At 32.9% G+C, this 13,349-nt stretch overlaps 1 protein-coding gene across 37 annotated transcripts in view; it reads right to left on the bottom strand.

Annotated features, from left to right (window-relative positions):
• RIMS2 (regulating synaptic membrane exocytosis 2) overlaps positions 1-13,349 on the bottom strand; it is a 595,628-nt gene that overhangs the window by 361,567 nt on the left and 220,712 nt on the right. For 15 of the 37 annotated variants that reach the window (XM_021688311.2, XM_021688328.2, XM_021688331.2 and 12 more), the window contains exon 1: positions 10,293-10,414. The exons of the other annotated variants lie outside the window; for them this stretch is intronic. In XM_021688311.2, coding sequence (XP_021543986.1) covers positions 10,293-10,414 — 122 coding nt within the window. Of the gene's footprint in view, positions 1-10,292; positions 10,415-13,349 lie in introns of those variants that run through there. 37 annotated transcript variants of the gene reach the window in all.

Genomic DNA, 13,349 nt, shown 5'->3' with positions numbered 1-13,349 from the left:
GCTGAAAAATGCAATAACTGAACTGAAGAATTCAATAGAGAATTTAAAAAGTAGACTCAATCATGCAAAAGAAAGAGTCAGTGACCAGGAAGATAGGACATTGGCAATTAGTCAGAGGAGCAAAAAGAAAAAAGGAATGAAAAAGAATGAAGAAAATCTGTGTGGATTATAGGACACAATGAAAAGAAACAATATTCACATCATGGGAATTCCAGAAGGAGAACAGAAAGGGATAGGGACAGAAAATATACTCAAAGCAATAATGGCTGAGAAATTCCCAAACCTGAGGAGAGAAATGGACGTCTAGATCCATGAGGCCAAAGGACACCAGATAGGCTGAACCTGAATAGGACTATATCAAGACATAATATAATTAAATTGTCAAAAATCAAAGACAAAAAATTTTAAGAACAGCAAGAAAAAAAAAGGGAGAGAAGTTACATATAAGGGAATCCCCATAAGACTACCAATGGATTTCTCAACAGAAACTATTCAGGCCCAGAAAGAATGGGATGACATATTCAAAATATTAAAAGAAAATAACTGTCAACCAAGAATTCTACATGCAGTGAAGCTGTCCTTCAAAAATGCAAGAGGGACAAAGACTTTCCCAAACAAATAAAGGTTGGGAGAGTTCATTACCACCAGACCTGCCCTACAAGAAATGCTAACCATATATCCAATAAGAGGTCAACTTCCAAAATATATATAAAGAACTCATACAACTCAATAGCAAAAAAGAAAAACCCAGTTAAAAAAATGGGCAAAGGTTCTGAGTGGACATTTTTTCCAAAAAAAAAACACTTAAGGCCAACAAGTATATGAAAAGATGTTCAACATCACTAGTCATTAGGGAAATGCAAATTAAAACCACAATAGAATATCACCTAATGCCAGTTACAATGACTATCATCAAAAAGACAAGAGATAACAAATGCTGGCATGGATGTGGAGAAAAGGGAACCCATGTACACTGTTGGTGGGAATGTAAATTGGTGCAGTCACTATGGAAAATAGTACAGAGGATCGTCAAAACATAAAAATAAAACTACCTCGTGATCCAGCAATTCCATGTCTGGGAATATATCCAAAGGAAATGAAAGCACAAACAAAAAGACTTCTGCACCCCATGTTCATAGCAGCATTATTTATAATAGCCAAGACATGGAAACAACCTAAGTGTGATATATAGCATGGTGACTATAGTTAACAATACTGTATTATATATTTCAAAGTTGCTAAGAGACTAAATAAAAAAAAAAGTTCTCGCCACAAGATAAAAAAAAGTGTAACTATGTGTGGTGATGGATGGTAACTAAACTTATTTTAGCAGTCATTTTGCAATATATACATACATCAAACCATTATGTTGTATATCTACAACTAATAAAAGGTTATATGTCAGTTATGTCTCAATTTAAAAATAATTACTTTAAGAATGAAAAATGAAAACAGAACCATGAGCCAAGGAATGTAAGAGGCCTATAGATGCTGACAGCAGCCCCCAGCTGACAGCCAGCAAGGAAAAAGGGACCTCAGTCCACAACTACAAAGAACTGGGGTCTGCCAACAATCTTAGTACACTTGGATGTAGATTCTTCCCATGACCTTCCAGATAAGAGCCCATCTAGCTGACACTGTGATCCAGCTTTGTGAAACCCTGAGCAGAGAACTCAGATGACTCTGCCTAGAATTCTGACCTACAGAACTGCAAGATAAAACTGGGTATTATTTTAACCCACTAAGCTTGTGGTGATAGAAAACTAATACATGATACACTCACATTAAGTGTTTTATACAGTAATAAATCATTTTTTTAAGTAGTCTCCATGCCCAGTGTGGAGCCCAACTCGAGTTGAACTTGAACTCAGGACTCTGAAATCAAGACCTGAGCTGAGATCAAGAGTCGGGTGTTCTACCAACTGAGGGACCCAGGAGCCCCATGAATCTTTTTGACATAAGCCAACATAAACAAAAGTAACTTTAAAAAGACAATTAAAAGATTAATTCTCATGCATGGGGCGCCTGGCTGGCTCAGTTGGTAGAGCATGCAACTCTTGATCTCAGAGTCATGAGTTTGAGCCCTATTTTGGGTGCAGAGATTGCTTAAAAAAACAATAAAATAAAATTTAAAAAGATGAATGCTCATGCAGGTGAAGAATTCCACATAATCTTTGGACTGTATCTAATTGTGGTACCACTTTTCATTGAAACTGCTCATCTATATATTTGTTGCAACACCAATGGTAAACGCTATAATGAACATTTCTTCAGCTCTGTGGGCTTCATGGGAAACATGGTAATATTCTTTGAAGCACATATTGCTCTTAAGTGTATTTTCATCACCAGGTTTATATTTTGTGCATATAGTTTTATAACAAGCTGTTCAGTTTCTAGAGAAAAGGTAGTGTATCCTATTTTATGTACACAGAATTTTGTTTCCAAATTAAAATATAACTTCACAGGACCCAAAGAAGTAATGTTCAAAATTCATTGCAAAAAATGCATGTGGCATTGGAAAACTTTATTAATTTAAAAGACGGGCCATTATTACAAGTCATTATCATCAAATTTTCAGCACACACATTTTATTACTTATACTGTGATCGACACCAGTTAAAGAACTGGTGACTACTCTCACAAAGTGGGATTTCATCTTTAGTCTACTCATTCCCATCAAAAACATCATCAAATTTCCTTTAAAAAAGCCACATGGAAATTATTTTGAAATGGATGCCCACCTAACTAAGAGATGAAGAATAAATATGATGGCTTTTGTCTCTTCATCGTATCCGAACAAACATTTTATTTTACTGATAGATCAGAAATATCAAACTTCTGTTTTCTGTGAAGAAAGCCTGTGCACATGTTGCTCATATTTTACCATTAGCAAAAGTCATTAAAATATGGATGAAATAGAATAGCAAAAAAAAAAAGGGTAATTAAAAGTTATGTATTCTCTATATATTCTGATGACACAATATTAATTTAATTAGAACATGAGGTTCCCAAATTAGCCACTGGACAACTGGCTATCCAATGATTTGGAAAAATATAACATATTATAAACAATGAAGCTATGATTACAAAAGAAACTACAAATATATTTTCTGCCAGCATACTGTTTAATAAATATAATTTAAAATGTTATAGAATTGATTCTTCTTTGGATAATGGCCAAGGAACTCCCATCAAACTAACCCTCCCAAAGATAATAAGTTCTGGACAAAATATGAACAAATAACTATTTGAAGGTCCTAGAAAGTAACAAAAAGAAGATAGATACTGGGGTGTAACTGACATATTAAGAAAGGAATAATTTAGATATGCTTCCCATTTTTATGACTTAACTAAATCCATTCAGTGCTTTCAGGCTAAATCTATGTTAGAAAATTCAGAATCTTACTAACTTGAAAAACCAGAGGAAAGAGTTTGAGCAAATACAGAAGGTGGAAAGTGAGGGGGAAATGACAAAAAGAAAGCTACAGGAAGGAAAAAGAAATTTCTGTGAATAATAAACACTGCCAAATCTCATGCATGCACAGAAAGACTTCAAGCAGCTCAGCTAAAATTAAAATAATTAAACTAAAATTTCAGCTGCTATACCTCAAGGGAAACAAAGTCTGTAGCTCAAGTTCAACCAAGTTAAATTCCTGCTTTAAAAATAATCAGCACTCTTCAAAACAGATTTCACAGTCTCTATACAGTATTGTTAAACATGTCCAAGATAAAATTTAAGATTACTCAATATATTAAGAAATAGGAAAACATGACCCATACTCAAGAGAAAAAAGAATCAGTGGAGACTGATCAAGAGAAAACTTAGCAGAAAAGAATATCAAAGCTAGAGTATGATAACTATGTTAAAGAAAGTGAATGTAATATGCTCATAATAAGTTAAAAGTCAGGAAATCTCAACAGAGAAATAACCATAAATAAATAACCTTCTAGGAGCTACATAAGAGGATAGTTTCATGACTTAGGGATTGGCAAAGCATTTTTGGACAGCACACAGAAAACAAAAACCCTAAGAGAAAAAAGTAATAAATTATAAATATAATAAATTATATTTCATCAAAATTTAAATAAATTACATTTCATCAAAATTTTAACTCATCTAAAGGCATTATTAAGAAAACAAGCAAAAAAAAAATGAACAGACAAACCAAAGACTGGGAGAAAATATTCATGGAACACATATCTGACAAATGACTGATATCCAGGTAGATTACAAAAAACTTCTACAACTCATTAAGAAAAACAAAACCTAATTTTTAAAAAAATTGAACAGACTTCACAAAGGAAGATATACAACTCGCCAATGAACATATGATAAAGCGCTTGACATTGTTAGTTATGAGGCAAATACAAAATTGTGTCATAAGGAAATGCTATTATACACCCATTGGAATGACAAAAATTAAAAAGACACATCATCAAAGGTTGGACACTGTGTGGAACCACCAAAACTCTCAAATATATTTGGTAGGAATTTAAAATGAACAACCCCTTTTTAAAATGGTCAGCATTCTAAAACTAAACATACATCATCTACCCTGTGACCCAAGAACTCCTTTTCTAGGTATTCATGTAAGAGAAATAAAAATATATGACCACAAAAAAGATTTAATTGAGGGTAAGTATATTCATAAAATGGAACACTACTCAGCAATCAAAAGGGAAAAAACTACTCAGGCATGCAACAACGTGGATAAATATTTTTAAGCTATGCTGATTAAAAGTCTTTTATAAAATAATACATTCTATGACTTCAATTATATGAAGTTCTAGAATAGACATAGCTAATCTATACTGAGGGAGAAAAAAACAGAACAAGCTGGGGGAAGCCGGTATGGACTAGAAAGGAGCATGCAGGATATGGTAAGTGTTGGAATTCAGAGGTTAATAAATATATAATCCTCTTAACTCAAGAACTCACAATGCAGTGATTTTACCAATATCACACAGCCAGTAAGTAGCAGACCTGAGATATGAACATGAGTTCCATGTTCAACACTACACAGCATAAAGCTAACACAATATTGATAGAAAAATCAGGCACAGATCAATTCTTGACTAAACACAGCAGCTCTCCTTGCCATTTTCCATTACCTCTATCTCTGACACTTCAAATGTCACACCGTGAGATGGAAAGTTTAAAGGAATTGAAATGACAAGTCCTGAGTTTGATTTTAAGTAAGCAGCTGAAAATTGTTTCTAGAACCTAATGTCCCACTTTCTAAATCAGAGCTGCTCCACTTTTACCTGCTTTACCTACTGAGGTACATTCTGAAGGAAGTATTCTCTGGTAAAAACAAAAACAAACAAAAAGCATAGTTTGAAAAACATTAGGCAAAAGAAAGCCATCTTCAATGGCTTTTCCCATTTGGCCCAAATAGAAGTGTTCACACACATTTCTGAGATATTTAAAACTTCTCAAATTCAGAAGCTTAACTCAAATTATGGATCAGTTCTGGGAATTTTTTTGTCATACACATGAATCTCTGTATGTAACTGATAAGTGAATATGAACATGAGAGCTCATAGCACGTATGAAATGAATTCATTTTACTAATTGGTGAATAGTGCCAACATTAAACAGAAAATTTACCGGTAATTATCTTGAGTTTTCTAAGATCCTTCATGAGCACATAAAACTTGGTAACAAATAAGCACAGTTAACATTTACCTGTCAGTCATCAACAAAAATAGTAGCTTTATAAAAATGTTCCCAAAAAGAAAATATTTAAAAACTGTGTATCACTGTCAGAGTAAGTATCTGTACTAATAATTGTGGTCTATAGCTAAGGTCCACAGTAAATATTCTAGTAAAAATACATATGATACACATTCATGAATCACAGGTCATTTTGATTAGGAATAAATATAAAGAGATAATTGTTAAGATTAGCTTTTATAACTATAATATATAATTATTAGTTTTATAATACTTAGTATATATATTTAACAAGGTTAAATAAATATGTGAATCTGTGTGTGTACACATGTGCACATGTGTATCAGACTACTGGGTGCTTTACACTTCAGAATAAAGACAGTTCATAAAAAAATGTTCCTATAATAGAAAATCAATTATGCTATGATCATACCAACTCCAAACAATGCATACTGTGCAGACTGCAGTCTCAGAGCTATGAAAAGTAAGCATGCTGTTCTTTTAATGTCAAAGTAGTCATTAATGTGCCATGATGAATAACAGGAGTTTATGCCAAAAATCCTGAACACAAATTGAAGGCTTCATTATAAACCAAAGCAAGAGTAAATGCTATGTAGGGAACTAAATACTTCTCACCAAAAATACTACGAGACTAAATAATTAAACATTTATTTTGCAAGATCGAATTTTATTTAAATAATATTAATGTTCTAGATCTGTGAAAATTTGTCAGTGGAAAAGAGTCCATTTGCCCTAGGTAATTTCAAGCCTTACATTTCATTTTTATAGAGTGGCCCTGTAATTTATCATCAAATAGCAACGCTTTTGAGAAGTACTAACAATAATTAGTGGAGGATGGCAGGCATAAGATGGGGCTACTCCAGGCAAACCAGGTCATATGGTTACCTTACTAGGAACTGAAAACACCAAAAAATCCAAATATCCTTTGGTCTGTTAAGTTCTTTGTAATCTTACTTTGAAATATGGAAGTCTGCCTATCTCATTAGATGTATATGGAAGGGAGAGAAAGATTGTCTTTAATGTCTATTCTGAATAAATTCCAGTCTTATTATGCCCCTGTGTGGCCAGCCGGCACAGCAATTCACTACCACCCATTTAGTTACAAAGAAAAAAATCACATCTGGAAAAAAAAAAACAGATTTCTTCACCATACAAGAGAGATTACTAAAAATCAGTAAATGGAAAAACTTGAAAGATATTAAGTACATTTTTCCACAAGTTTTATCACAAAAGATAGTCATCATTATCATGTATTTGAATACTGCTCAAAGCAATTGATTACTCAATGCACTGAGCTCTGTTAAAAACCTATGTTCTAGCATCCCAATATTTACGTTTGCTTCCAAAGACAAGATCACATAATGAATTTAGTACTTAAGGATTTTTTTATTGGCAACAAAAGCAATTATCTTTGTATCTGATTAAATATTTCATTTGGAAAATGAGTTTACAGTAAGAAAACTTGATAATAAGAATTTAAATTAAAGTGGCATTTCATCAAAACCTATCAAGTGGATTTATGTAAGATGCAGATACTGATTTTTTTTTCTTGCTTTACCTTCAATTGTTTCATTTTAGTTGTAAAAGCACAGAGGATATCTTGCCACCTCCTTTATGCACTGAAATGGTACTCAAGAACCACAATGATAAGAGAATAAGCTAAGAACTTTCAGTATGAAACATAAGGGTCATTCTATATGGCTTCCAACAACAAGTCTAAAATATTCTAATGATTTTCACTCATAAATAAATTTCAATTATTCATTTGATAATAAAATACTTTAACAATCTATATTCATAAACAGTTTTAGTAATTTACTGTCCATAAAATATTCCTGGTGTATTTAAAATCTTGGCTCTTTGACAAGTTGACCTGCCAATGTTTTTGGAGTAACTATTATGGGAGATTTTCATCTTTTAACCTTTTATTGCTTATATGTCATAGTAGTAAACTGCCCTACCATCTGAAACCTGATGAAAGTTGAGTTGCAGATTTCAGGATATGATTACCTAGGAAAAGTCTAAAGAATATTACTTGAAAGGGTCCCCTCAATGATATGTCATCTACAATTGATGTATAGTACTATTCTAGTAATTTCTCCTTGAAAGCAATTCAGAAAAAAATATAATCTAATTGGCCATATCTATGATGTTATTTTTCTATCAGCTTAAAGATCATACTTTATGTCACAACACAAATACCAAATATTTCATTTGAACTAGTCCAAACAATTAAATCATTACTAAACATGTTATAACAACCAAAACTGCTCTTTCCATAGAGATAGTTACATAATTGATGCTTCAAATCGCAAGACCGTTAATGTCCAGTCTACAAGGTTGAAAGGCTCATTTATTTAGGAAGATTTTTAAAGTTGTAAGATCACATCTTCTGATGACATACTAGGGTCATTATTTTTCCATGACTTTTCCTTCAGGAATGATTTTTTAGTCTACATCTTACTTTCTAATTCAATGCTAACTGAAATGTTGATGTCAAGGCATTTGTATTTTTTTAAAGAATCAAAGCAGGGAAAGAGTTCTAAAGGACCACTTATATCTCATCTGAACACAAAGTAACCAAAACGTTAAAATATGTGGAGACACTGAGAGTTATATAAACTTATTTTCACTCTTCATACTTCTAAAATAACTATTTGTATAACTGGTTTTGACTGATTTTAAAAGGAAATCGAGTAGGTGATTATTTATGAAAATCAATAGATCTGCATGTGAAAAAAATGTCCTATGTTTTTTGAAGACTAAGAAGTTGAGAACACAGAAAGCAGGTATATTTTTCCCCCTAAACCAGAATAAATTTTTTATTGATTAAGTGGTAGTTTCAGATAATCTTAGATAAAAAAATCAAAGCAAGTTAAATAAGACTGGTCTTATAGAAGCATCAGAAACTTCACATTTTAATATTTAATTGCAAAAACATAAAATGCTAGATTTTTAATAATGAGAGCAATGCAATTATAAGCATGCCAATAATAAAAGAAACTTGAAGCTAAAACAAAAGCATAGTGATAGGGATCCACAATCCTGTCAAAATATAGATATTCTCACATTTTAAAACTAACATTTCTTTTAAAACTAATTCCATGCCATACTGTTCACAGCACAATTTCTAATGTGAAAATACACCCAGACTTGATATTAATATTTTTAAACACATAAATTCTTGGCATTAAGAAAAGATAGGAATCAAGCAAAGAGAAGATTTATAAAGGATGAGTACAAATCCTAAAACTCTGGTAGCTCCAGGTCATGGAAATTTTAAGAAACCCATACTGCCTCCTCTATTTAAATATAACATGCAACACAGATTATTTCTACCATAAATTACAGACACTCAAGACTCAAGTGATATATTACTAAATTAGAAGCCCTAATATCTACATCACATCATAGCATTTCATACACTGTTATATACTTTATCTAAAAACTAAACATAAAATAAAATTAGTCAATTGAATAGAACTGTACTGAGGAAAGAAGTGAAATTTTATTAAAAAAAACAAAAAAAACAGATATGTTATTCCATATTCAGTGAAAAGATCATAGATATGTTTATCATCAGTAAACATTTTAAATGCCGACAAATTTTAAAAGCCTCCTTTTCATTTGCTAAATTAAGACACATACTGTGTAATAGGTTTTTTTAAATCTCTAAATAGGCTGCCTCACATTGTTCAGAAGAGACCAGCAGAACCATTCAATATTCTATGCACTATTAGTTTTCCCTCAATTTCCAGAAGGTTTAGTGCATTATTATCATGTTCACAGAATTTCTTCCTTAGGCTTTCTCCACGTATATTTAGTTAAAATGGGATCTTTTCTATAGGAGGTATATAACATTAGAAATTTTCACAACACAAACAACTGGGTAATAAAACTGCATTTTAAAAGCCTTCTTTAATAGACTGTCTCTTTTAGTGTAAGCCAGAGAAACCGTCTACAACATATGTTCCTAATTTAACAATCTTCACCACACACACACACACAAAATGATGAGGTTGAAGAAACAATAGGAATTTATAACAAAGCATCTTTTCAAACTAGCCGACCAAATACAAAGCATTATTAGCGGTTTGATAATATAGCTTGTTTAAAAGTGATTATTGATCTACCCTGCATAGAGAAATGTCTCAGACCCAGGAAACATCTTCCGCATGTTTTACAAAGAGATGCATGACTGCTAATTCACATTTTCCAACAAATCACATATGATTATATATCCCCATCCTATATATGCATTGTAATCACTGCCATGATCACAAAGGAAAAAAAAATCTATCAGGCATTTTAAGTTAAGCATCTTATTTATTAGAAAAATGAAATCATGAAACAGCCTGTATTACGTTTCAGAGGTCAAACTAGTTAAATTTAAGATGCTTTTGGTGCCTTGAAGTAAGCTTATTTTCCTTCTTAAAATCAATTAAGAAGAATACTATATAAAATTTTATATGTATGGTAAAAAGACAACAGCCTTATAATACTATATTTCAATACAGAAAAATTTGTATAGACATACAAGATTATTACTCCGAAAATATCAATGCCAAAAGAAATACAGTTTAGCTTTACTCACCTTGCATTGTTCAACGTTTGTCCAAAAAGCTCATTTTGTAAAATATTTGGTGGGGATGAGAAAACCCCATGAAAATGAGATAAAACAGAATTGCAGACCTGGCGCAATGTCTCAAATTGCATTTTCTTTCTTTTTTTTTTTCCTTCTCTTATTTTTCCTTACCACCTGTCTTTAAAGTCATCTATTTACAGACACCATCAAATAAAAACATGCCAATCAAGTTCCATATTTCTCCTGAGCTCTGTAGAAACTGTGTTTAAATGAGCAGAGGTTGATAGCTAATTGTACAGTCATTATTCTTCTAATTCAGTCGTGGAAGATTCAGTACCCGTACAGCTTCGGCTTTCTCCTGACTGTAGCAAGAATTCTAAACAGCAGTAAGCTTTTTGGGCATTCCCAGCTGAAGTGTGAAGCTGAGCTGCTTTCATGTACTCTACTCATATTTCTCTAAGCCTATTAAAAACACGCAATGAATAGATGCTGTCGTCAGGAGTTCCAGCACATCTGGCTGCCAGCAATAAAATCTCAGAAGTAATAAAAATGGGGACAAGGTATCTTCTGAATGTTGCTACTGGGTAAGAGGAAGAGAAATTATGCATTTCCCAAGCCTTTCTTCTTTCCCTGAAAAACGAGTAACTCCAGCCACAGAGTATGTAGGTCTCTTCACTGTGAAGGCTGCTGCATAGGACAGAACACTCTAAAAATAAGTGGTATATCCTTCTTTTGATATCATGAAGCTATAAAAATATGACAGACAATAGGGCTTTTATTGACTGCATTTATAATGCTGTGCTTCCAAAGAGACTTTTGGAAAACTTACTCGTCTTAATTTCTTAATTTTAAAATGTTCTCATTTATCCTTAAAGAAAAGTGAATCATGTTCAATCCAGTCCCTTTCTAAGTGCCATACATAGTGACTACGTGATTATTTGTGCGAAGAAATTTGTGCATAGAAAAAAAATGATCCTCTATCAATTAAAATTCACTTAAGCAGCACACATTAAATATGAACTTCTCCACAAATTTTTTTTTAAAAAAACACACAACTAAGCCCAGAGAGACTTTATAAATTATTATTAACTTATTTCAACAAATGGTGGTCATAGCACTTTTCAGAAAGGAATATTTCCTGAAGGCTCCAATTCTCTTAGAGTGCCTCAGAGCACCATCCATTCTCAAAAGAACAATTCTGGTTTAGATAAAATCTTGCCTATTCTATAGCCAGGTGCGTCCATCTTTCTACAAAAGAGGCTCTAAAAGTAGTGTATAAACCAAATTTTAAAAATCAACTCCCTTATAGAGACAATTCATATATTTATAAATCTTTAACTGCTCCTAAACCATGACATTTCTATAACAGATATATCCCTTTTAGCCCTTTTTTCACCTCAACTTTTAGCCTTAGCCCCTTCTATCCCCTTCCACACACGTACCACAATCAATAAATAAGCACTTAAATACACTAAGAAGTTTTTTTAAAAACCAGTGAATTCTTTGTTGACATGAATAAACCCCATGTCACAAAAGAGCAAAACAAAATAAACATGCAACAATAAATATTTTTTAATGACACAAAATAAACATGCAATAATGTACATTTTTAAATAACTAACTCATTTCTTTTAGAAACTAAGATGTTCAATTATGGGTTTGTCCTCAACTAAGAGTGCTTATTATTTATTACTTTGTATTTTTATGGGCACATATTTATTTATGAAACAATAATCAAAGTATTTTTTGTTTATAAAGTACTTCTATATTTATTTTAATTTTTTAAAGATCACTTATTTATTTATTTGAGAGAGAGAGCACAAGTGAGAACAGGAACAAGGGGGATAGTCAGAGGGAGAGGGAGAAGCAGACCCCCGCTGAGCAGGGAGCCCGACGTGGGGCTCGATCCCAAGACCCTGTGATCATGACCTGAGCTGAAGGAAGACGCTTAACCGACTGAGCCACCCAGGTGCCCCGGGAATTCTAAATTTATTTTTTTTAATATCCAGAAAATGTGAGCAGGTTGTAATTCTACTATTGTTTTATAGATGAAAAGAAAGTGAGGCTTTAAAGGATTAGAGATCACACAGCTTATAAAGATAGAGTATTTGAATGAAGGTCTTTGCTTTGGACCCCATGTCACATGCTCCTTCCTTATCATTCTATCTTCTATGCATGTACACGTATGGGCACAAGCACACACATGCGCACACACCCACACACACACACCTATTTGTGACCAGGTCAGTCTCTAGACATGAATAGGAAACCTACCTGCCAGTGACCGAATCAAGAATATTTCAGTTCAAACAAACATCTCAATTATTTTAACTCACAAGTAACTTTGAATAGGTTTCTTTCCTTTAACTCAAACAGAAGCAACCTGATGTGCTTCAAATTTTTAAACCTCTGATCATGTTGATTTTTTACATCTGTAAAAGGTCAATTTCTGTAAGTGAAAACCTATAGTTTTAAAATTCTTAATTTCCAAGCTTATACTATCTGTGATGAATATATAATTTCCAAGCTTATACTATCTGTAATGCATATACGTATGCATGTATATATTTCCCCCTTGTGGGTAGATTCAATTTTTATAAATAATCAAAAGCCCTTTTGAAGCAAGTCTGTTAGATAAGAAGGTGATTACATTGCAAAACACTTTGTTGCTTAAAAAAAAAAAAGTTTCTTTTGTTTCAAAATTGGATCTGAAGGAAAGGTCATAGGAAGAGTTTCAAAAAATGGTCTCAGCAACGGAAGAAGCATCACTGGAAGGAACCGTAACATGACTTCTTTGAAAGACTAAAGAATATAGCAACTACCTTCCTCAGAGCCTTCTTTTTCGGCTCTTGCCATACAACACACACTAATGCTCAGCTTTCTCTTAGTTCCCTCAACATTCCAGAAGTTATTTCTTTCACTTCCCCAGCCCTTACCAGCCTTTCACCTGCCCCATTCACCCTGAAGGACTCAACTGTCACTTTCTCAAGAAGACTTTCTCTGACCTGGATTAGGTCCCCTATCGCACTCTTGTCATACCCTGTGTTTGTTCTTCATGCATCTTCA

This window comes from Neomonachus schauinslandi, chromosome 4, assembly GCF_002201575.2.
Source record: "Neomonachus schauinslandi chromosome 4, ASM220157v2, whole genome shotgun sequence".
NCBI lineage: Eukaryota > Metazoa > Chordata > Mammalia > Carnivora > Phocidae > Neomonachus > Neomonachus schauinslandi.
The sequence above is the reverse complement of the archived record's forward strand: the minus strand, read 5'-3'. Positions and strand labels throughout refer to the sequence as shown.